The sequence below is a fragment of the Streptopelia decaocto genome, assembly GCF_964273445.1.
Source record: "Streptopelia decaocto genome assembly, chromosome: 1".
In the NCBI taxonomy this organism is placed as follows: domain Eukaryota; kingdom Metazoa; phylum Chordata; class Aves; order Columbiformes; family Columbidae; genus Streptopelia; species Streptopelia decaocto.
In genome coordinates this window covers 44,462,040-44,482,861 of record NC_138663.1, presented here as the reverse complement: position 1 = coordinate 44,482,861, position 20,822 = coordinate 44,462,040, and the positions used below count along the sequence as shown (strand labels likewise).

Sequence of the window (20,822 nt, the reverse complement as noted above, 5' to 3'; positions counted from 1 at the left end):
TGGATGACATGTTTTCTTTGTCTTTTCTCCACACCTCAATAATTTAATCAATGTATTAGGAAAATTACCTGATTTATTCAACTGCTTGACTGAACTCTTGGATTGTGTTCCTTGAAAACCTCTAAGATTAAATTAATCTTTTCTTTCAGGTTCTCCTCTTGTGATATCCTTGATAGGAGCATTATTACGAGACTTCCCTAGTCGCTGGGACTACTATCTCAAACAGCTGCAGAATAAGCAGTTCAAAAGAATAAGAAAATCTTCTTCTTATGATTATGAAGCTCTTGATGAAGCAATGTCCATAAGTGTTGAGCAACTGAATGACAATTATAAAGACTACTATAAAGACCTCTCTATCCTCCCAAAAGATGTTAGAGTACCTACTAAGGTAATGACAGCACTGCAGAAATCTGATCACTTTTAGTGAGATACAAGCAATAACTTGGAAGAATTCATAAAACTTTTAAATGTTGTGTGTAACTTATGTTGGTTATAACTTAATAGTACTTGCTGGGTTGGGTAGGTCAGGTTCATTTTTGTATCATGACTTTCATTGTCAGTAGTGAAACTAAAAAAATCGTAACTGAATAAATGTGTTCATAATGTTAGTTTAATGTGCATTCCATATATAGCTCTTTAATTAGACTGTAACTGAGCTCTCTGGAGGTTTAAAACTGTTACGTGAAATTTGGCTCTTTTAAGAAAAAGATGATCACCATAAATCATCACAAATAGACAAACACAAAAACTTGTGTTATCCATCCTATAGGTTGGAAAATTTGCTAACTTGCTAATTTATTACCATTTGTAATGTGTTTATATTTGTTAGTATGTGTTTTGTCAGTTAATTGGTAGCGTTTTTACAGTATTCATACAAGTCATATTACCCCTTAGTTCTGATTCTTTTCTGTCTTCATGTATCTATTTTAGGTGCTCTGTATTCTTTGGGATATGGAAACTGAAGAAGTTGAAGATATACTACAGGAATTTGTTAACAAATCACTATTGTTCTGTGATCGTAATGGGAAGTCATTCCATTATTATTTGCATGATCTTCAACTTGACTTTCTTACAGAGAAGAATCGCAACCAGCTTCAGGTAGGGTATTGACTAATCTACTTAATTCTAACTTTACTCTCCATAGCTGGGCATTCTTCAGAAAATGTTCCCTTGTTAAGTAGTATCCAGTGAAGCTTCGTAGAATGCAGTTAAATTTAATGGCGACTAATTAAAAACATTTATTTTTCAACTTGAAACTGTGGAGGGATTTCATGATGGTTCCATCTTGAGCTAAGAAACTAAACTCCATTCTTTCTCTCTCAAAGACATTTCCAGCAGGAGATGGAATGTTCCATCTGATGATCAAGGCATCAAGACCCTACCAGATTAGGAAGTTTCTTCTTTAATACAGAGAAATGCTTTTTACTCATTTTTTTTCAATTTAAGGCAATACTTGGAGGGAAAGGACCTATAAGTTGGGCCAAATAAATTTATGAGTTCTGAACAACAGGGCAAAATGAGTAGATATGAAGAAAAGGCAAGTTTTTAGGCTTGCTTTAGATCTACATATGTAAGGGTCTTTTTTGTTGGCCACCCATGTTTAATGCGAAGAGTAACTTGGTAGCTGTTCTCAGCCTAAGAAGAAAGGTTAACACAACTTGCTCTTCTGTCTTTTAATATCCAGAGAATGTTTCTGGAGAAGCTGTGAGCAATAAATTAGGTTAAGTGTACAATTTGGAAGATAAGCTTTTCTAATTTCATTTGTTGATGTATTACAGTTGAGGAATAATAATTATCCTTGGTTATATATATATACACATATATATAAATAACATAATTCCTCAATATTGAAACCAGTCCATACTTTGGTATAGTATTAACTGAAAGTGTGTTTTGATTCATATTGCAGGAGCTACATAAAAACATAGTAAATCAGTACAAGAAATATTACAAACTTGATACACCTGTTCCTTCTCAAGAGGATTGCATGTACTGGTATAACTTTCTAGCGTATCACATGAGTGGTGCCAACATGCAGAAGGTGAGTTCTGAGTAGTGTTTCTCAGGCCACCCTTACCCCTGCCTTTCCCCCCGGGGTTTTTCCTACTTGAATCTCTTTTCTCCCAGGCTTTTGTGCGAATAGGTAAGCACTCAACATAGCATCCTTTAGGGAGGCCACTGATAATCACTTGTCTGTTATGAAAGTTACTTTATTTTTACCCTTTGTGTCTTGTCTTTTCACCCAGTTCTTGAGAAGATTTCTTGTTTTGTATCATAATAGCTCATGTTTTTATTTTCCATTTGGAGAAGCTTTGATAGGAATTCTTCTCTAAACTTTTTTGAAAATTCAGTCTTGCTTTATTGTGTGATAATGCAAGTAAATTGATTTCTTCAGAGAATTCAATTGGATTAGTTACTTCTTTCCATGTAATTCTTGTTAGTTTTTTACTCTGATGTCATACTGATTTATGTGTAAAAGTTCATTCTCTCTATTACCAGTTTTCAACAGCCATAAAGAATCTAGCAAGAGTTAGATGGGCAAACCTCTTGTTCCCAGGATTGCCTTGGTGCCTTTAAAAAATTGCTGTAATTTTTGCCATCTACTGTTCTTTAGGTACCAAGCTAGTATAAGACACAAATTATGCAGCAAGATTAATATTTCAATACTTTCACATAATGTCTTAAGAATTATTGCCTTGCATGGCAATCGGTCCTGGTTACTAATTGCCTCATTTCGCATGTACTTAAACTCTTTCAGTTGAACATCTTTTGAGGTGGTTCATCTGACTCATATAAAATATACTTTGTATACCTATAGGAACTTTCAGAATTAGTGTGGGCTGCAGGTCTAGTTTTTGTGGGTTTTTTTAATCATTCTTATTTCATTATCTCAATGTCTTTAATTTCAATGTGTTGGGAAAATGTTTTTATTATTAGCCTTTTTACATTTTGTAGAATTAGCTTATCAGAGTTCTTTAGCCTTTCTCGCTATGACTCTATGCTTCCCAGAGTTTACACTCTTAATATTACTTACTTCTCCTTATTAAGACATGATTTCATTTTTGGAAGGCTAATAAAGTTGGGAGGTATTATTTTTCTTTGTTTAACCATGATAAACTTTTAATTCTTATGGTATTTACTGATTTTAAATTAGAATACACTTTGAGCCTGTGCAGTGTTGTCTCTAAACAGTTTTTCTGATCCTAGCAAGTATGTTTTTTTTAACAAGAAGGGCTTTTTTTTAAGTACATTAATAGCAAGGGGAAATCTAAAGACTTTATTGAACTGTTATTTGTTTGAGATGGCCATCTGAATAATAGGGATGAAGAAAAAGCAGAAGCGGTCAATGCTATTTTTGTCTCAGTGTTTAATAATACTGACGGACCTTGGGCTGCCTGGTCCCCTGAGTTGAAGGACCACAAATGTGAGAAAAGAGACTTTGCATTTGTGGGCACTGAAATTGTAAGGGACATGACATGTCAGCTGAATGTTCACACATCCATGGGGCCTGATGAGATTCATCCCAGAGCACTGAAGGAGCTAGTGGATGTTATGGCAGGACCCCTCTCAATCATCTATTAAGGGTTTTGGGGATCTGAGGAGGTCCCTGCTGACTGGAAGCTCATCAACGTTTTTCTAGTTTATAAGAAGGGTGCGAGGGAAGACCCAGGGAACTACAGACCTGGTAGCCTGACCTCAGTTCCTGTAAAAATTGTAGAGAAGATTATACTGGGTAGGGTTGAAAGGCATTTAAAGAGTGATGCTGCCATCTGGCACAGTTCACACAGGGAAAGTCCTGTTTAATTAATTTGGTATCATTCTTTGATAAGGTCACCTGCCTAGTGGATGAAGGGAAAGCAGTGGATGTAGTTTTTCTGGTTTTTAGTAAGGCTTTGGATGCTGTCCCTCACAGCATCCTTTTACTGGACAAGTTGTCCAACTGCAAGATGACCAGGTACATGGCGTGCTGGGTGAAGAACTGGCTGAAGAGCAGGACTTAAAGGGTTGTAATAAACAGGGCTATGTCCAGCTGGTGACCAGTCACCAGTGGTGTTCTGTGGGGATCAGTTCTAGGGCCAGTTCTGTTCACTATATTTATCAATGATCTGGATGCAGGAGTTGAGTGCACCATTAGTAAGTTTGCTGGTAATACCAAACTGAGAGGTGCTGTCGACTGTCTTGAGGGACAAGAGGCCTTGCAGAAGGATCTAGGTAGACTGGAGCATTGGGCAGTGACTAATGGGATGAAATTTAGCATGTCCAGTTGCTGGCTTCTGCATCTAGAATGGAATAATGCTGGGCACAAGTAGAAATTGGGAGAGAGTGACTGGAGAGCAGCCCTGTGGAAAGGGATCTGGGGGTGCTGTTTGACAGCAGGGTCTGTATCAGTCACCAGTATGTGTGCCCTGGCAGCCAGGAGGGCAACCCACATCTGGGGGGCATCAAACACAGCAGAGCCAGCAAGTCAAAAGACGTGATTATCCTGCTGTATTCAGCGCTGGTGCGGCCTCACCTTGAGCACTGTGTGTAGTTCTGGGCCTCACAATTTAACAAGGATGTGAAAGTACTTGAATGCATCTAGAGAAGGGCAACAAAACTAGTGGAAAGGCTGGAAGGAATGTCCTGTAAGGAGCAACTAAGGACTTGGGCTCATCTAGTTCGGAGAAAAGGAGGCTGAGTGATGACCTAATTTCTCTCTACAGCTTCCTGGGGAGGGGAAGCGCTGGCAGGTGCTGATCTCTTCTCCAAGGTATCCAGGGACAGGATGCATGGGCACAGTGCAAAGGTGCAGCAGGAGAGGTTCAGACTGGACATGAGGAAGCATTTCTGTACCAAAAGAGTGGTCAAACACTGGAACAGGCTTTCTAGAGAGGTGGTTGATAGCTCAAGCCAATCAGTGTTTGAGGCATTTTGACCATGCCCTTAATAACATGCTTTAGCTTGGTCAGCCCTGAATTGGTGGGGCAGTTGGATTAGATAATCATTGTAGGACCCTTCTGACCAAAATAGTCTATTCTAATAATTCTGTTTGCTGTTTCTGACAGCCTCTTAAGTAGCTTTTACATTTTCAAGTTATATGCAACTGTAACAGACTTTTTGCTTTCATTCAAACTCAGGATCTGTTAGGAAGACCAACAGAGACCACTATTAGCAGAGTGGTCTTTGCTAGACTGGACTAGAAGCAGCTTTTTCAGAGTTGTATCTTAAACCAGGTCTTGTGTGCTACAAAAGTCAGGATTTGCTTTGTACCCCCATCCATTCAATGACTAGCTATATCAAAGAGCAGTTTTTGCATTAAAATAACAAGTTTAGCCTTCTATACCCAGAATTTTCATACCTGTTTAAGATGCAGGAAACGGGAAGTTGCCTAAATTTTTAACTGGAGACAATTGTACCCAAGCATATGAAATACCTATTTTATTTCTTGTGCTTTTCTTTTTCCCCTCAAGTAGATTCTGTTGTGGAACTCATGCTCTGAACTTGAATTTGTGTTTCTTGTAGGAACTCTGTGATCTTATGTTTTCTCTAGATTGGATTAAAGCTAAAACAGAATTGGTAGGGCCTGCTCATCTGATTCATGAATACGTAGAATATAGTTCAGTCCTGGATCAAAAGGTATGATACTAAAAGGTAAATGATCAGTCTGTTCCAAATATATTTTTCCATGTTTAAGTGCATTTTGTTGAATGTGTATATATCTATATGGGAGATATCTAGAAAGCTTAAAAACCTGAAATATAAAAATGGCACTAAGTTAAAGTTTAACTTGGAGAACAGAAAAATGAAGAAAATTTAATTTTTAGTTTTAGTTGAAACTTCTGTGTGTGCACAAGTAATTGATGATAGATAGAACTCAATAACTAAGGTGAAGAACAATAACTTAATGGTGGGTACATATGGTACTCTGGTTTTGAGGAGGTGTAGAATTTTGTTGGTCACTTGGAGTAGTCTCTCTGATACTTCACATTGAGTGCTTATTGAATAAATCACGGTTGTCAATATCCTTTATTTGAAAAGTAAGGATTATATGCTTTCCTGAATAGGATAATGCATTTTTTCAGTGTATCCTATGTACTTGCTAATAGACCTAAATATAATAGAAAAATAGAACTAAACGCTTCTGTAAGAATATTAGCTGTATAGAAAAAAAAAAATGCAAAGAGCACTTAGGAAATAAATCTACTTTCTATGTTATCAAATATTTTCTGCTCTGTACATAGGATAGCACAGTACGTGAGAACTTCCAGGAATTTCTGTCTTTAAATGGGCACCTTCTTGGACGGAAACCATTTCCTGACATTATACAGCTGGGTCTTTGCCAACCAGAGACATCAGAGGTATATCAACAAGCCAAGTTACGTGCTCAAAGACAAACAGGAGCATTTTATTTGGAATGGATGTAAGTAGCTACAGTCTCATCTGCTGATATGCTCATCCCTTCATCCAAGAAAATAATTTCATGAATGACCAAATACAGTGTATGGCTAATATGAGGAGGTTTTTAAGAATTGGTGTGTTTTTTCTGGGGAAAGAAAGTGAAATAATTTTCAAGAACTTGTGGGAGGAGGAGAACTCTTGATATGTAAGGCTACAAATTAGTAACAATTACATAGAAATAACTAGAGGATTATATTTACTTCTGTACTGAATGATTGTTCCTTTTAAATAGCTATACAAAGCTGAAAATAAAGTACTTTTAACCTTCTCTAAATACATTTTTTAAAGTTAGAATTGTAGTGCAAGTATTAAGTAGGTTACAGCAAGTTTTTAAGTTTTCTAGTAAAGTGCATACCTTAAAAAGGAGAACATTTGTGTTAACTTGTGAAGTTTTTGAAAGTAGTGAGATGGGAAATACTAAAAGGCTTTGTGATCTCTATCCAATCTTGAAGTTTCTCCTATTTAAATAATCTTTTGCTGTTTTCATATTTTTGGAAGTTGTTCAAGGAAAAAGTATATGTATCTAAATATTTTTTCAGCATAGTCCAGTAGTCATCTGACCATGTAACTGTCTCTGCTAGATTCTTCTGTTTGATGTTTCTGTTCTTATATCTGTAGTACTTGGTGGTTACAAACCAGAATGACTCTATCAGGTAATTATGGTGATAACCAGACAGGTTAATCCAGGCATACCTGAATTTAGGTATTCTCTTTGAATATCTGGTTATTTAGTTTTGCATAGGTAACAAAATGCTGACAAAAACGCTTGAAAGTTGCACAGTTCAGAAGAGTCAATCCCAGCAAGTTCAGGGCTTTCAGCTTGGATATTGGATACTTATGGTGAAGAACATGACCAAAATTGACAGAACAGAGACTGATGGTTTTGTATGCCATCCTAGGGGAAGGTTCCAAAAATGGTTTGTAGGATGTATAGGTGAATACACTGCTCTCTTGACCAGCAGTTTTAGCTTTATTAAAACATGTAAAAAAACCCCCAGTATTGGCTTAGATTACTCAGTATTTTGCAGTGAGAAATTGCTTTCATTCTGAAGCACAGCTTTACCCGTTATTTAAATGCTAAGCCTGAAGACTTGAAACTGGTAATGATAAAAACTTGAAGAACATTGATTCATTTTTATTCTAGGAAAAAATCTTATAACAATCTATTTGTCACCAAAAATCATGTTATTACAGTGATAGCTTTCTGGAGTAAGGTGTGGCTAAACAGGATGATCGATTGATACTAATTTGAAGTTTTTGTTAAAGTGATTCTGTAGTGATAAGAGTTGAGTCATTGCTGTGAAAATTAGGCAAATCGAAGATCTAAACAAATTTATAAATGTTTCTTAATAAGCTTGAAACGGATCCTCCAGGAGGTCAAGAATTCTGAGGAAGAAATTTATATTTGGAAACAGCACGTGTCAGATTGTAAAAATGCCATTAGGAAGGCTGTGTCTTGCAGTGAAACAGCTTTGTCTATAGAGTAGCATGTTAATTTCTCATGCACGTATTATCTCTCTTGATCTCTAAGCTGTAACTATTGGAGGCAATAAAATCTCTGAGTGAATGTTAGAATTTGTATTTCCCTTCTTACTTCAGTGTAAAGGCTGAGAGGTAAGTTACAGTGGGTTGACTGATTTGTTTCTTATAAAGCTTGCTGCTCAAGATACATGAAAAAGTGTTTTTATAGAGGATTTTGAATAATTTAAAAAGCAGTAGGAAATTCTACTAATCTAAAATCAACTGTCTTACCCTGTAGAAATAAAAAATCCTTGAAAAACCTCTACCGTCTGGTTGTTCGTCCACATAGAGATGCAGTTTACCATGCCTGCTTTTCTAAGGATAGACAAAGAATAGCATCTTGTGGAGCTGATAAAACACTTCAGGTAAGATACCAATGCATGAGTGAAAAGAGATGCTGTGTACCATTTTAATAACGTTTGTTAACAGTCCTGTTGCTTTTCTTTTGCTGCTATGTGGAGATATTAGGGATCTAGAACATATTTGAGACATATGATTAAAAAGGGTGTATTGTTACATAAACAACAAGTTGCCTGGTTAGAATACTAAGCATTATCTTCTAGTTTGAAAGTTAAACTGTGTGATTTCAGGGCTTTATACCCTCACCTTTGTGTAATACATGAACATGAACCTTTTAGTGATACAGAAAAGCTCACAGCCTGAGCAATGCACCCCAGCATGTTTCATATTTACTTGGAAAAATGTTGTTTCCAGTCACAGTAGACCTTCTACAGAACTGAAAAACAATATTTCTGTGGGACGGTAATGGGCATTATGCTAGTCTGGTGCTTAATTAGTAAACTGTCTTATGCAAAAGAAATAAATCTGGGGAGAAAAATGAACCCCTGAAGCTGAGGACAGTATTAAATTGAAAATGGGCCAGCAGTGCTTAGAAAGTGGATTAGGGGAGACAGAGAGGCAAGTGACTAATATAAATTTGCCAGCAGTCTGCCTGGAGGGCACCAGCCAGCTCTCAAGAAAACTAGCAATCAGCCAGCCAGTAACCTGGTAAAGTGTCCTTATTCCAGACAGCCAAAGGTAAGGGAAAAAAACAACTTTTCTGCAAGCCTTTGGTATTGTTTTGGATGCTTGATGAGTACTAAAAGTAATAATATTAGTGCTGTTTAGTTGCTGTTCATTTGGCTACTTAATGTGGTGTTATTGTGGTTTTATTTGTTTTATTTGCTGGCTTCTACAATATTATGATCATGGCATCTACTTAAGGAGATGCCTGGTGGATGTTCTCGTTTTATGCTGTGCTGAAGTTACTGTGCTGGGCTTCTGTACTTAATGGCCTCAGTATTGAGACTGCAGATTGCTTGTTTTTTGCTTCATTTTCTAACCAGAAAAGTAAAATTTGTGGATTGTGATTGCATTTAAACTAAGCTTGTGTTAAAGTAGTAGTAGGAAAATCAGCAATAATCCTTATTTCATTGTTTAACTTCAAACTTATTAATGTTTTTTTTCTAATAGTGGCCTAAACTTTTCAGTTTTCAAGGCTATTTCTGATATTTGTGTTAGATAAAAAAACCCAATGATTGCTAGATTAAGAACAGATATTCTGCAAAATTTATTGTAAATGAAGATTTCCTGTTACTTCGGTATTTATGTTCTTATTTGAACAAATACCAACCATTTCATCGCCATTGATATACCCATTCAATGAAAAACTAAAGAAAAAACCAGGGACTTCACAATTGTAGTACCCTGAATGCTGCTGTAAAGAACACCTTGTGATTTACTGTAATGGTTAAGAATATGTAACCTAAAGAGGAAAGGGAGACCTGATTCCCCTCACCCCCACTGTAAAGTTAAATCCCAGAATTTTGGGAGGTTGATTGATATATCACACTTTTCCCCAGCTGTCCTTTTAATGCTGATGAGGAGCTCAAGACTGAGACTTGGGGCATCCTGTACGATTTTTCACTACTTGTTTTTTTCTTTTTTTGTTTCCCAAATCATTAACTGCTGCTGAAATTATTACTTTCCACAGAAGGATATCTTATACCTAAATATGATTTTTATATATAATGATTTATATATATGATTTATATATATAAACTTGGAATTTTTAGTTTGAAGAATAGTTTAGATTTTGTTAGAGTGTTGTGCGGTTATTATGAAAAAATACTGAGAAAGGACATGGATTTAGGCTTAAAGAATGAGGGTAGAAAAAGTCATTAATGAAACACATATTTCATACAAAAATCTTTTTTTAAAATCAGTTTCCACTATTTCTTCCCTACCAATTTCTAGCATCCTTACAAAATTGAAGCTCAAATTAAATATTTTTATAATTATTAAGTTCCCTGAAATTATAAATGCTTTCAAAAGCAAACCAATTTTATGAACAGCTTATACGAAGAGAGCTGTTTGAGAGATAACAAGCCTATATTAATGTTTTAAAATTGTATGTGAGTTATAAGATTTTATTATTTATTGTTTTAGGTGTTTAAAGCAGAAAGTGGAGAGAGACTCCTGGACATAAGTGCCCACGATGATGAAATACTTTGTTGCACTTTCTCTGCAGATGGTGAATTTGTAGCAACTTGTTCAGCTGATAAAAAAGTAAAGGTAAGGATATGGAGAAGAGGCAATTTTTTACAAATTCATAATTCTAATTTCAGTTTTAATCAGCTCAGGCTGAGCAGATTCTTAAGACTAAAGGTTTTTTAAAATGTCTTAAATCTTATGTGGATAATTCACTACTTAACAAAAAAACAGAAGAGCCCCATTTTTACATAAGGTAAAAGCTGCTTAATATTAATATAATACTTAAAGAATTGCCACTTAATTTACTTGTATTATCAGGTGTTTCTTCTTAAGTAGAACATAATGTATTAATCCAGTCCTACCCATAACATGAGATGAATATATCCAGAATTCTTTTTTTCATGTTTGTTTGGTTGGTTTGTTTTTCTGTTACATGTGAATTATTTGGAATTTTTAATTCCTCAATATTGTAACAGAACCTTGGTGAAATTCTGGTATTTATCTGAATTGTGACCTTTCCCTTCATAACTTGTTTCTAAAAGTAAATATATATGCTTTCCCTTTATTTTCAAAACATTTTTGAGGTGTTATTAATGTTTTAGGGCTTTATCTGTATCTCAGCATAGTTTACATTTTTTTAATGAAGTACTTTAAATATATTTTAAAGTCTTTTTTATCCTTTAATTCTGTCTAGATCTGGAATTCCAGAACAGGACAGTGTAGGTGTGTATATGAAGAACATACAGAGCAAGTCAATTGCTGCCAGTTCAATAACAGAAGTGGTCAGTATCTTTTAGCCACCTGCTCAAATGACACTTTCATCAAAGTAAGTGGAAAATGCTGAGATTATTCTCACACTGCTTATAATAACAGGCCAATTATTGATGTATAAATATAGTTAAACACTATAAATTAAGTTTTGTTGAATGAGCCTGGTAGAAGAGAAGAGATGGCAACAGATTGAGAGTAGTGACTAAAGCTCTGTAATTGGATTTCAACAAGGCAGAACAGAGGAGTGTTTATGCTCAGTGAAGGAGCGTGGGCCAGTCCTCTATTGGTAGGGAAGACTTTTAGAAGGTGAGATGGGAATGGGAGAGTATGAGAATAAAATACTTATTAAAAAAAGTGTAAGAAAAATGAAGGTAAATATTTAGGATTGAAAATGTGAAAAAACCCGGATGCTGAAAGATTGGGGGGAAAAAAAAGTATTATGGAAGTGTAGCAGGTACTTTCTTGATTAAATTGATTTGGCATTGTAAAAAACTGAGGGTAGAAGCCAACAAAATAACAGTAAACAAGACAAGAGGTTTGTCAAGTTAACTGCCTGGCACAGTTCAGACTGGGAGACAGTATGTGTCCACAGAAAGAGCAGAAACCAGGCAACTGAAGTCTGCATCTGAGGGACTGGGGAAAACAGAAGGATGAAGTAAGACCTAGACTGTGGCAAATAAGAATGCAATTGCACAGTACAGCTAAGCAAATCATATAGTTAACTGACACTGAAGATGATGGTCCTACTGCCCTGGCTGTGTATTCTTGGTTGCAGTTCATTTGCTGGTCTTATTCTGCAGTGGTCTGGTTCATGGAGCCAGTTTGACAAAAACTTCTGGTGGGATTGTTTTTCTGCTCGTTTGATTCCCTGTAGTGTCTCAGTTGCCCAGTTCCAGTGCAAGAGAACTGTTGGGAGAAGGTAGTGAGGATGAGATTATTAGTTGGGAGGACAACTGTGTCTTCAAGCTGTAGCTAGCAGGATGTGAGGTGTTTTAATTGTAATGTGAAGTCTCATCTGAAGAGTTCTTGCCAGAGCTTATGTTTGTGTAAACTGGAGGGGAAATACTGTTATGATCTGATGTCAAGGTGGAAGGAAGAGGCTTTCATGCTGGCCTCCTAGATGTCTTAGCGAATTGCTGTCTGAGATTGACATCTTGGAACAAGTAGATTTAGAAGCGACTTGTTTAGAATGACCATTTTTGTCCTGCAAATGCAGTTAAGATTTTAGACAGTGACTGACACTTTTCTGAGTAATGAATAATAGAACTGAAGTATGCACAATTATCAAAAGGGCCTGATTTATTTATTTTTTTTTTTAAGAGAACACTGTACAAGTGGCTGTTCTTGTTTTAAGCTCTCACGCGAACACTCAAATGCATGATTTTTGTTTTTTTAATATAGGAGAAAAGGAAGAAATTCGGAAACAGAGAAGGGAAATGTGGGCTATAGGCTTGGAGAACAGTGTGTGTGAGAAGGGTGAAGGGGGGAGCCCTAAATAAAAAAAAAAAATAAAATGGAATGTTCTTTTAACTTTGTTAGTATGGGTGACATTCTAACTGTCCAAGACTAACATTTTTGTTATTATGTGTAAGCTACATAATTCTGAACTTCAAAGTTAAAAGGGAAAGAGGTGAGAGGAAGCTTCTTCCTTGGTCTGAGGAAACTTTCAGTAACCTTGTGCTGCTCAAGGGCCTTATCTACACTGTACAGAAATGTTTAACTAGTTCTATATAATTCTGATGTTAATAGTTTTCATGGAAGTTAGCAGATGAAGGTAAATCCTGGAGTAGCTCAGGGCATAGCATGAAGTCCATGAACATGTGGGTAAAAACTAAAGAAAAAAATAAAAAATGAGGTTTTGGTTGCTAGTGTCTGATTTTGAGAAAAACATGAACAACTGTCTTTTAATAAGTCATTAATATGGTGATATTTATATGTTTATTTCTCATGCAGCTTTGGGATTTGAACAAAAAGTATTGTAGAAATACAATGATGGGTCATGTAAATTCCGTCAATCACTGTAGATTTTCACCAAATGATGAATATGTTGCTAGCTGTTCAACAGATGGAACAGTAAAGGTACTGAGTGTATTTTTAAATCAACTGTTTGTTTTGATGATGGATTTTTTTTTTTTTGGTATAAAATGCAAACTATGTATAAGAAAACCTTTAAAGAAAAACTATGTATAAGAAAAACTTTAATGAATGAAATCCTGAAGCAGTTGGTTATTGGTCCCATTTTTAATGCAAGATTTTGAAATGGCTGTCCAATATTAGGGGAAAAAAAAAGTTGGGTGGCTGTAGTTATAAATAAATCCTAGCGAGTCTCATTTTGAATCCTTTACTTTTCACCTTTCTTTTTCTTCTCTGGTCTAAGCTGTCTGGGCTTGTGAATATTCTAATGCTATTTCTTGATCAGGGAAAGTAGTAAAAGCTTTTTTGTATTCTACCCCCTACTTCCCTTCTTCCCTAGAAGTGATGGGGGGTCAGCTCTTCCTTATTGTATTCTGTATCCACATCAGTAAAAACAGGTTTTGTGTATTTCCTTTACTTTTTATTGCAGCTTTGGGAAACACGGTCAGCAAATGAACTGAAAAGTATTGAGATAAAAGATTTCTTCAAAAATGCAGATGAGCAACCAGATGATGTGGAGGTTTTAGTAAAATGTTGCTCTTGGTCTGGAAATGGTGACATGATTTTGGTGGTAGCCAAAAATAAGCTTTTGGTAAGTACCTCACTTCAATAATTTTCTTGAGGTAGTATGGAATCATAGAATGGTTTGCATTGGAAGGGACCTTAAAGGTTGTCAAGTTAGAAATGATGATTAAAGATAAAATTCTAGGCCATTAAGATGTTTCAGATATAAAGTGTGTGGTTTCAGTTGTGTGTAAAGTAAAAATATGTGGGCAATCAACTTGTTGACTGAGAGAAATACCTTCTAAATTCAAGAATGCATGTTATTGAGCATACAAGCTATTTGTCTATAGTGAAGTCATACAAACTGGGTGATAACTGTTTTAATTATGTGTTCACAGCTCTTTGATGTTAAAACATGTGTTTTGTTAACGCAAGTCATCGAAAGTCATCACAGTACAATCCAATACTGTGACTTTTGTCCTGGTGATGAGTTAGTAGCAGTTGCTTTGTCTCACTGTTCTGTTGAGGTAAGTGATTGCCCTTGCTATGGTACACCAGGAAAGACTATTTGTAATATAAAATGTTTGTCTTAAAAGCTTATTTTAGGCAGGGCTAAAACAAACGTAGCTATTTTAGCAGGCTTGCAATGTGCTCCATTCTTTTAATCTTTGTTTGCTTTTGAAATGTAAAATATTGATTGGGAAATAACATTTTAAAGTTATATGTTCATTTCGGACAACAACTTACGTTTATATATAAAGGCTAAGTTATTAAATTTCTTTAAAGTTACTGTTGTCACTTTCAGGAGTATAGGCCTTCCCATTGCATAACTCAAAGCCCCCTCTCTTTCTATGTGCTGCTGTAGAATGTGGCAACTTACTACAAAGGAATAAAACAGAATGGCTTTGGGACTAGCACAGCCAGAGTCAGTCTGTACAAGTGTCAGTTTCATGGTTGTGGGTTTTTTCATTGTTCACATTGTTTTTTAGTTTGGGGTTTTTGGTGTTGTTTTTGTTTTTTTCAATCTACATGGTTAATTGAACTTCTGTTTATTTATAATGTGATTTTTAAAAAATATTTTCTTTCTTTTCCTGCCCAACCCTTTTAAAATTATAGCAGTCAAAGAGGCTGCTGATTAGATTTACCTGGCCATCGACATGTGATAAGCAGGCACAATTCTTGTTACACCTGATTTCAGAATGAGAAGTAAGAAAATACTAGAAGAGTAATTAGGCATACTACTTGTTTTGCACTGTTTTGCCTGTAAATGCAATCTAAATCCATTTGAGTTCTTCTTTCACATTTTTGTTGTAGTTATGGAATATTAAATCTTTATCAAAAGTAGCATACTGCAGGGGACACATGAGCTGGGTTCACTGTGTGACATTTTCGCCAGATGGATCTTTATTTCTGACATCGTCTGATGACCAGACAATACGCGTAAGATGACATCTTTGGTTTTTGAAATATTTAAATGTTTATATACCTATTATTAAAATACTAATTTAAGGAATTGTTTATTATAAAATTCAATGTTTATATTACATATCATCTATATTTAGCATTTATGTATGCCTATAGCCAATGTAAATTTAAATATTTGTTGTAAAATTAGAAAATTATTTAGACACGCAGTAAAATGAGTTGTCTTTTTTACTTTAGTTACTGTATATCTAAATTTATTGTTGGCACCGTTTAAAACTGGGCTGGCAATTAGACAACAATTGTCCAACTATATGATTTTTTAAGTCCAGTGGCTGTTCAAGAGTAGTTGTTTGTAACCTCCTTTTTTGTTTTAGATTTTATCTGAATCAGGAATTGTGAAGTTTTCTGAGGATTGTAGCGGACTTGGTATTGCTTTCATTGTTAGATATATTTATGTTAGTATTTAGGATAGACTTCTGTAATCGTAAGGCCTTATTAGAACCTGTTGAAGTAGAACTATAATTTACCAAAGTAACCTTTCCTTTTCTCCCAAGTTAAGACTTGTATTCTTGGAATTTTGAAAGCAGTTGAAGTATGGAAATCTTTACTTGGTAATTTTCATAATTTGATTTTAATGCTCTTCTTTGGTCTAGAAAATTGTAAGCTTTATGGCTCTAAACACGGTGGAGTCTGTTAGTTGGCCTGAGAAAAATTAGTTCTGTTTCATCTGTTGGAATCACTACAGTAATTGCTCAACCTTCCCTAGTAAATAAAACCAGGAGAAGCATAATTTTACCTGATTCAAAAAAATCGGTGTTGCAAGTTAATAGGACTTTGGTTTACAGGTGCTCAGCAAGTTTTCTGTCTTGTCCTTTTAATAAAACTAATAAAATACTGTGTTCTTCAACAGATTTGGGAAACAAAGAAGGTGTGCAAGTCTTCCGATGCTGTTCTAAAAAGTGAACTAGATGTTGTATTTTACAATGGTGAAGTGATGATTTTAGCAATTTACAATCAGAAGCATTTACAAGTAAGCTGTATTTCTCAATATTTTAGTACATTTGAATGTTATTTGTAAATCTCGGTAGGAAACTGAGGAAACATTGAAAAAACTGCTTGTTCATGGCTTTCAAACAGTGAATCTATAGCAAATGACTCTTAATGTATTATAACATTTTTATGTCTATAAACTCTGCATAGTTTAGTGAGCAGAAAATGAAGTTTGAGGGGAAATTTCCACGTTGATGTTGAAACTGAAGCTGAACGCAGACAAAACTGGTTTCTCTTCACAACTGAGAAGGCTGTGAGCCCTCCAAGTGGCTGAGAAGTCCACAGCAATGTGTAATGTGTGCAAATGGTAGAGATCAGGTGTTACGGAGCACATATTGCATTGTAGTGCATCAGACCTACTGTGTCATAGCTGAAGGAGTCGTCTCAAATTGGGGGAATGAAAGGTGTGAGCCCAGGTCTGCCTATAGCCTTAGGAGACCATGGGGTCTTTTATGTCCTAAAGAAAATATTGAAAATGGATACAGTCTTAATACTGTGGAGCCATCCACCATGTAGTAATTACACCAACATCCAAAATACATTTTTTCCATTCCATGATAGCAAGTGCATGCACATCTTCTTTTCCTTTAAGCATGATTGTCTAATTAGTCAAATAAAGTCAGTTGATTGTACTATTTAAAAGCAGTAACACTTTCATATTTATTACAGAATGCTGCTTAGGCAAACCAATTGCATGTTAACCCACAAATCTGTTCATGAGGTCGCTATTTCAGGTGTTTAACCTAAAGCAGCATCTGAATAGGAATGAACCTTTGTTCTGGCCTGTGAAAGCAGTGAATTCTTATTGCTAGATGTATAGGTAGGTGACTGCTGGAATAGATTCTGCCACCCTGTACTGAGGGACACTGTACGGATAATCCTTTTGTGTAGGGTCATGTCCTTTCTCCTAACCTGGCCAAAGGCAAATATGTAAGCTATGTAATCCTGGCTAAGCAGCATGACCGTTGCCTTTATTTCTAGCCTGAAGAGATGCTCAGCTTTTCCTAGGCTGCTACTAGAATGAGAGCTTTCTTTGCAGAAACTTTTCTTTTTGTTTGCCCTGTGCCTCCTGTTTCTCTCTTCCTGATTATTTTCTGTCCTCTTCTGTCTGTTCTGTCAATAAATTATCCATTTCTTATCCTACCAAAAAATCCTATTAAAAAAACCTTAAGTGGAATGGTGTTGATATTTGGCTAGTGTAGAATACAGATGTAGAAATAGCTGAAGTGTCAATGGGGCCTTGGAAATTCAAAGATTTCAGACTTCGAGGCCACAGAAAGCCATAAATGGTGAAACTAAAATTGATGTGAACAAATAATATGTGAGAAAAGGGAAGTTGCATCTGTTGCAGTGAAGAGATGGGAGAAACCACAGCAAATGGAGTTATGCCTGATTATGTATGGGAAGCAGTTTAGGATAATCACTACTTTTGATCTTCCTGAACTGTAAAATTTGTAGCAGTTACTATGAAATGGTGTAGTCTGGCTCTCATTTGAATTAGCAGACCTGATCTATTTATTTACAATTAGTATATTTCTATTGTAACTTTACTTGAGCCATTTCCTAGAGAAAGATAGTGCTTAGATTTTTTTGCCTTAAATACAACATTGTGACATCCTGTAGAGGTGCAGTCATGAGAGAAGACTCCATTGTAGAAAGACAGTAGATTTTTCACTCTTGCAGGAGTCAATAGGAATTGACTGAAAAGACAAATTGCAGTTAAGCATGTGTACTGTAATTTAACAGTAAATCTCTGCTATCACATCTCTAAAAGTAGTTTTTCTTGCAATTGTCATGTTTTACCCTCTGTAATTTGTAGTATCTCAGAATTGGCACCCTAGTCACCTTTCGATGTGCAGTATGTTAATTTTTAAACACTCCACACCGGTGGATTTTCTAAACTTAAACTGTGTTTAGAAATCATTGTATTCTGAAGATTATTTTTTTTCCTGAGGGGGTTGATTTGAGAGCAATACTGAGTTGAGATTTTGTTTATTATGTGTGCTAATAAGTTTAAAGTCATGCTTAGGGCATGAACTTAAAGTATTTTATACTCCATTTGGCATGAGCTATAATACCTAGCTGGCAAGGTGAATTTGAGTGTGGAGCTCACTCTGTGGGTTTTGAATTTGAGAGTAGCTTTTTGAGTTACTGTTTTCTGTAGTCAGACAAACTTTAAAAAGCTTTCTAATGCTGGGATGTGTTTCCTTCTGCAAACTTGTCCTATTCAGAGAGTGTTCAGTGGAGACAGTTACACTGACCTTCAATCAGATTGGTTTCTGAAAGTAACTGTTCTTATAACGCAAAGTTTGAAACTGTTCTATTTAGCATTCTTAGCTCTGTATTGTAATTTATTTAATATTAAATTTTAAAATACTATAATAATTATCTTCCTATCTTACAGCTTATCAATGGAAATACAGACAGTGTTATTATGCAGACAGCAGCTCAAGAATCCCCGATTTCCTGCTGTTGCTTAAGTGAAGATCTTCAATTTGCAGCTTTTGGACAGGAGAGTGGAACAATAAAGGTATTAAAATCCTAAATCTGGTTTTAAAAATAGTAGGTAATCACCCTTCTTGGTGCTTGTTCTTTTTAAAGAAATGTTATTTGAATGACTTTGTACAATAATTTTCTTCAACGTAGGACTTCAGGTTTTTTACTTTTGTGAGTGGTGCCTGAGTGACAGTAATTTAAAGGTAATGCTAATAAAATAGCTCTGAATTTTGTTTTACTGAGGACAAAGCTAATATGAATTTTCAGTTGTTCCAGTCCATTGACTAAGAATAGTGTATTTACATTTCATGTTACTTAAAAAAGGATTTGCATGTTCTTTTCTTCCTTTTCCTCAAGCATGTAAAATAAATATAATTATTGCATTCTTCATTTTAAAGGTATTACAGTTGTTGGATGGGAAAGTTCTGAAGTCCCGGGAGGCCTACAGGACATCCGTGCAGCATTGTCGATTTACATCTGATTGTCAAACTCTTATTTCAAGTGCTCATGATTCCGTTATACAGGTTTGGAAGATATCTTAAATATTATGTTGTAACTGACTTACAATTTATTTTAAAAGATCTTTTATATGATAGAAAAGGTAGGCTCAGTAAATGACTACTGTGTTCTCTATTGCTTCATCTTGGGGCAAGGGACTGTAGAAACTGTAGCCTCTATTCATGTGATGACAAATATTACACAATATCTGGTTTTAATGCTGTGGATGATAAGCACCCCCTTCTTTAAGATGGGTGAAAGAAGCATTAATTTTCAAGCAAGATAACTCAACAGTTCTGATTGTTTGAGTGAAGGGAACTGGCTGTGTATGGTGGGTCTGTCAGTGGGTTTGCTTATGCTGTCTGAAGGAATGAGGTAAAAGACCCGTCTCTGAGTGGGCTTGTGTGTCCATCTAGTCCAGTACAGTGCTGAGTACAGATACTAGCTAGAAACAGAATGACTCCATGGATGTAGCCACAAATGAGTAAGCTCTGCCTCTCAGCAAGGTAGATTGGCTCTGGAGAAGCATTCTAGGGTGTCCATACTACTATTGCATTTTAGCTCACCTCAGGGATGCACTTTTGAAGTGAATGTCCTGGTCGTGTATGCTTCCTGTGCTTTATTTTGCCCTGCGGCAGGCTGCAGGTGTGCTGACAGGGTTCCTAAACTAGAGCAGATGCTCCAGCTACTAATGGGCATTCAGTCCACACAACCGAAATTGAGCTGGTTTGAAGTAAAATCTCCAGAACACCTGTGAGTGCTGGTCCTCAGCTCTGTTTTGCTCACCAACTCTGTTCCAACACCAGTATAGAATCATAGAATGTACCAAGTTGGAAAGGACCCACAAGGATCATTGAGTCCAACTCCTGTCCCTGCACAGGACAATCCCACAGTTCATACCATGTGTCTGAGGATGTTGTCCAGTCTCTTCTTGAACACTGTCAGGCTTGGGGCCGTGACACCTCCCTGGGGAGCCTGTTCCAGTGCTCCAGCACCCTCTGTGTTCTACCTGCTCCCTGATACACATGTAACCCCTGCAGTATCCCCTTCGGTGCTTGTTTCCACCTGAAGCAGCTGGAGTGCCATCACTGTGGTCAGTTGAGCAGTACAGACAACTCACCAGTTAATTGGCTTTTGGATCCTTCTGTCAGGTCTAACGTTTTTCTTTTGGGTCCTCAGCTCCCTCTAGTGGACGGTGCCTTGGTGAAGCCTCATGAATTGTCACCAGAACACCTCTGCTTTCTGTTCTTTCTTTGATGCAGAAAACATATTAATTTGCTAACTATTAAGCTTAATAGCTTTTGTAAAATAAGGTTACATTTCTTCAGTTTTCAGTGAACAGTTGAATTAGAAGAGTCACTCTGTTATAAAAATGCAAACCAAAATGGCATTTCTTTTAAAATATGCTTTAAAAATATAAAAGAAAGATAATTTAAGTATGGAAAAATATGAGGACTGCCAGATGATAGAAGTCTATTTGTTGCAATAATCAA

At 36.0% G+C, this 20,822-nt stretch overlaps 1 protein-coding gene across 3 annotated transcripts in view; it reads left to right on the top strand.

Annotated features, from left to right (window-relative positions):
- Positions 1–20,822, top strand: part of APAF1 (apoptotic peptidase activating factor 1) — a 35,183-nt gene that overhangs the window by 7,294 nt on the left and 7,067 nt on the right. For 2 of the 3 annotated variants that reach the window (XM_082076083.1, XM_082076082.1), the window contains exons 8-22: positions 150–388; positions 931–1,098; positions 1,910–2,041; positions 5,503–5,616; positions 6,222–6,400; positions 8,198–8,324; positions 10,408–10,533; positions 11,147–11,278; positions 13,177–13,302; positions 13,787–13,948; positions 14,259–14,387; positions 15,175–15,300; positions 16,196–16,315; positions 18,740–18,865; positions 19,230–19,355. In XM_082076083.1, the coding sequence (XP_081932209.1) occupies positions 150–388; positions 931–1,098; positions 1,910–2,041; positions 5,503–5,616; positions 6,222–6,400; positions 8,198–8,324; positions 10,408–10,533; positions 11,147–11,278; positions 13,177–13,302; positions 13,787–13,948; positions 14,259–14,387; positions 15,175–15,300; positions 16,196–16,315; positions 18,740–18,865; positions 19,230–19,355 (2,132 nt within the window). Of the gene's footprint in view, positions 1–149; positions 389–930; positions 1,099–1,909; positions 2,042–5,502; positions 5,632–6,221; positions 6,401–8,197; positions 8,325–10,407; positions 10,534–11,146; positions 11,279–13,176; positions 13,303–13,786; positions 13,949–14,258; positions 14,388–15,174; positions 15,301–16,195; positions 16,316–18,739; positions 18,866–19,229; positions 19,356–20,822 lie in introns of those variants that run through there. The other variant, XM_082076084.1, reaches the window with a different exon arrangement.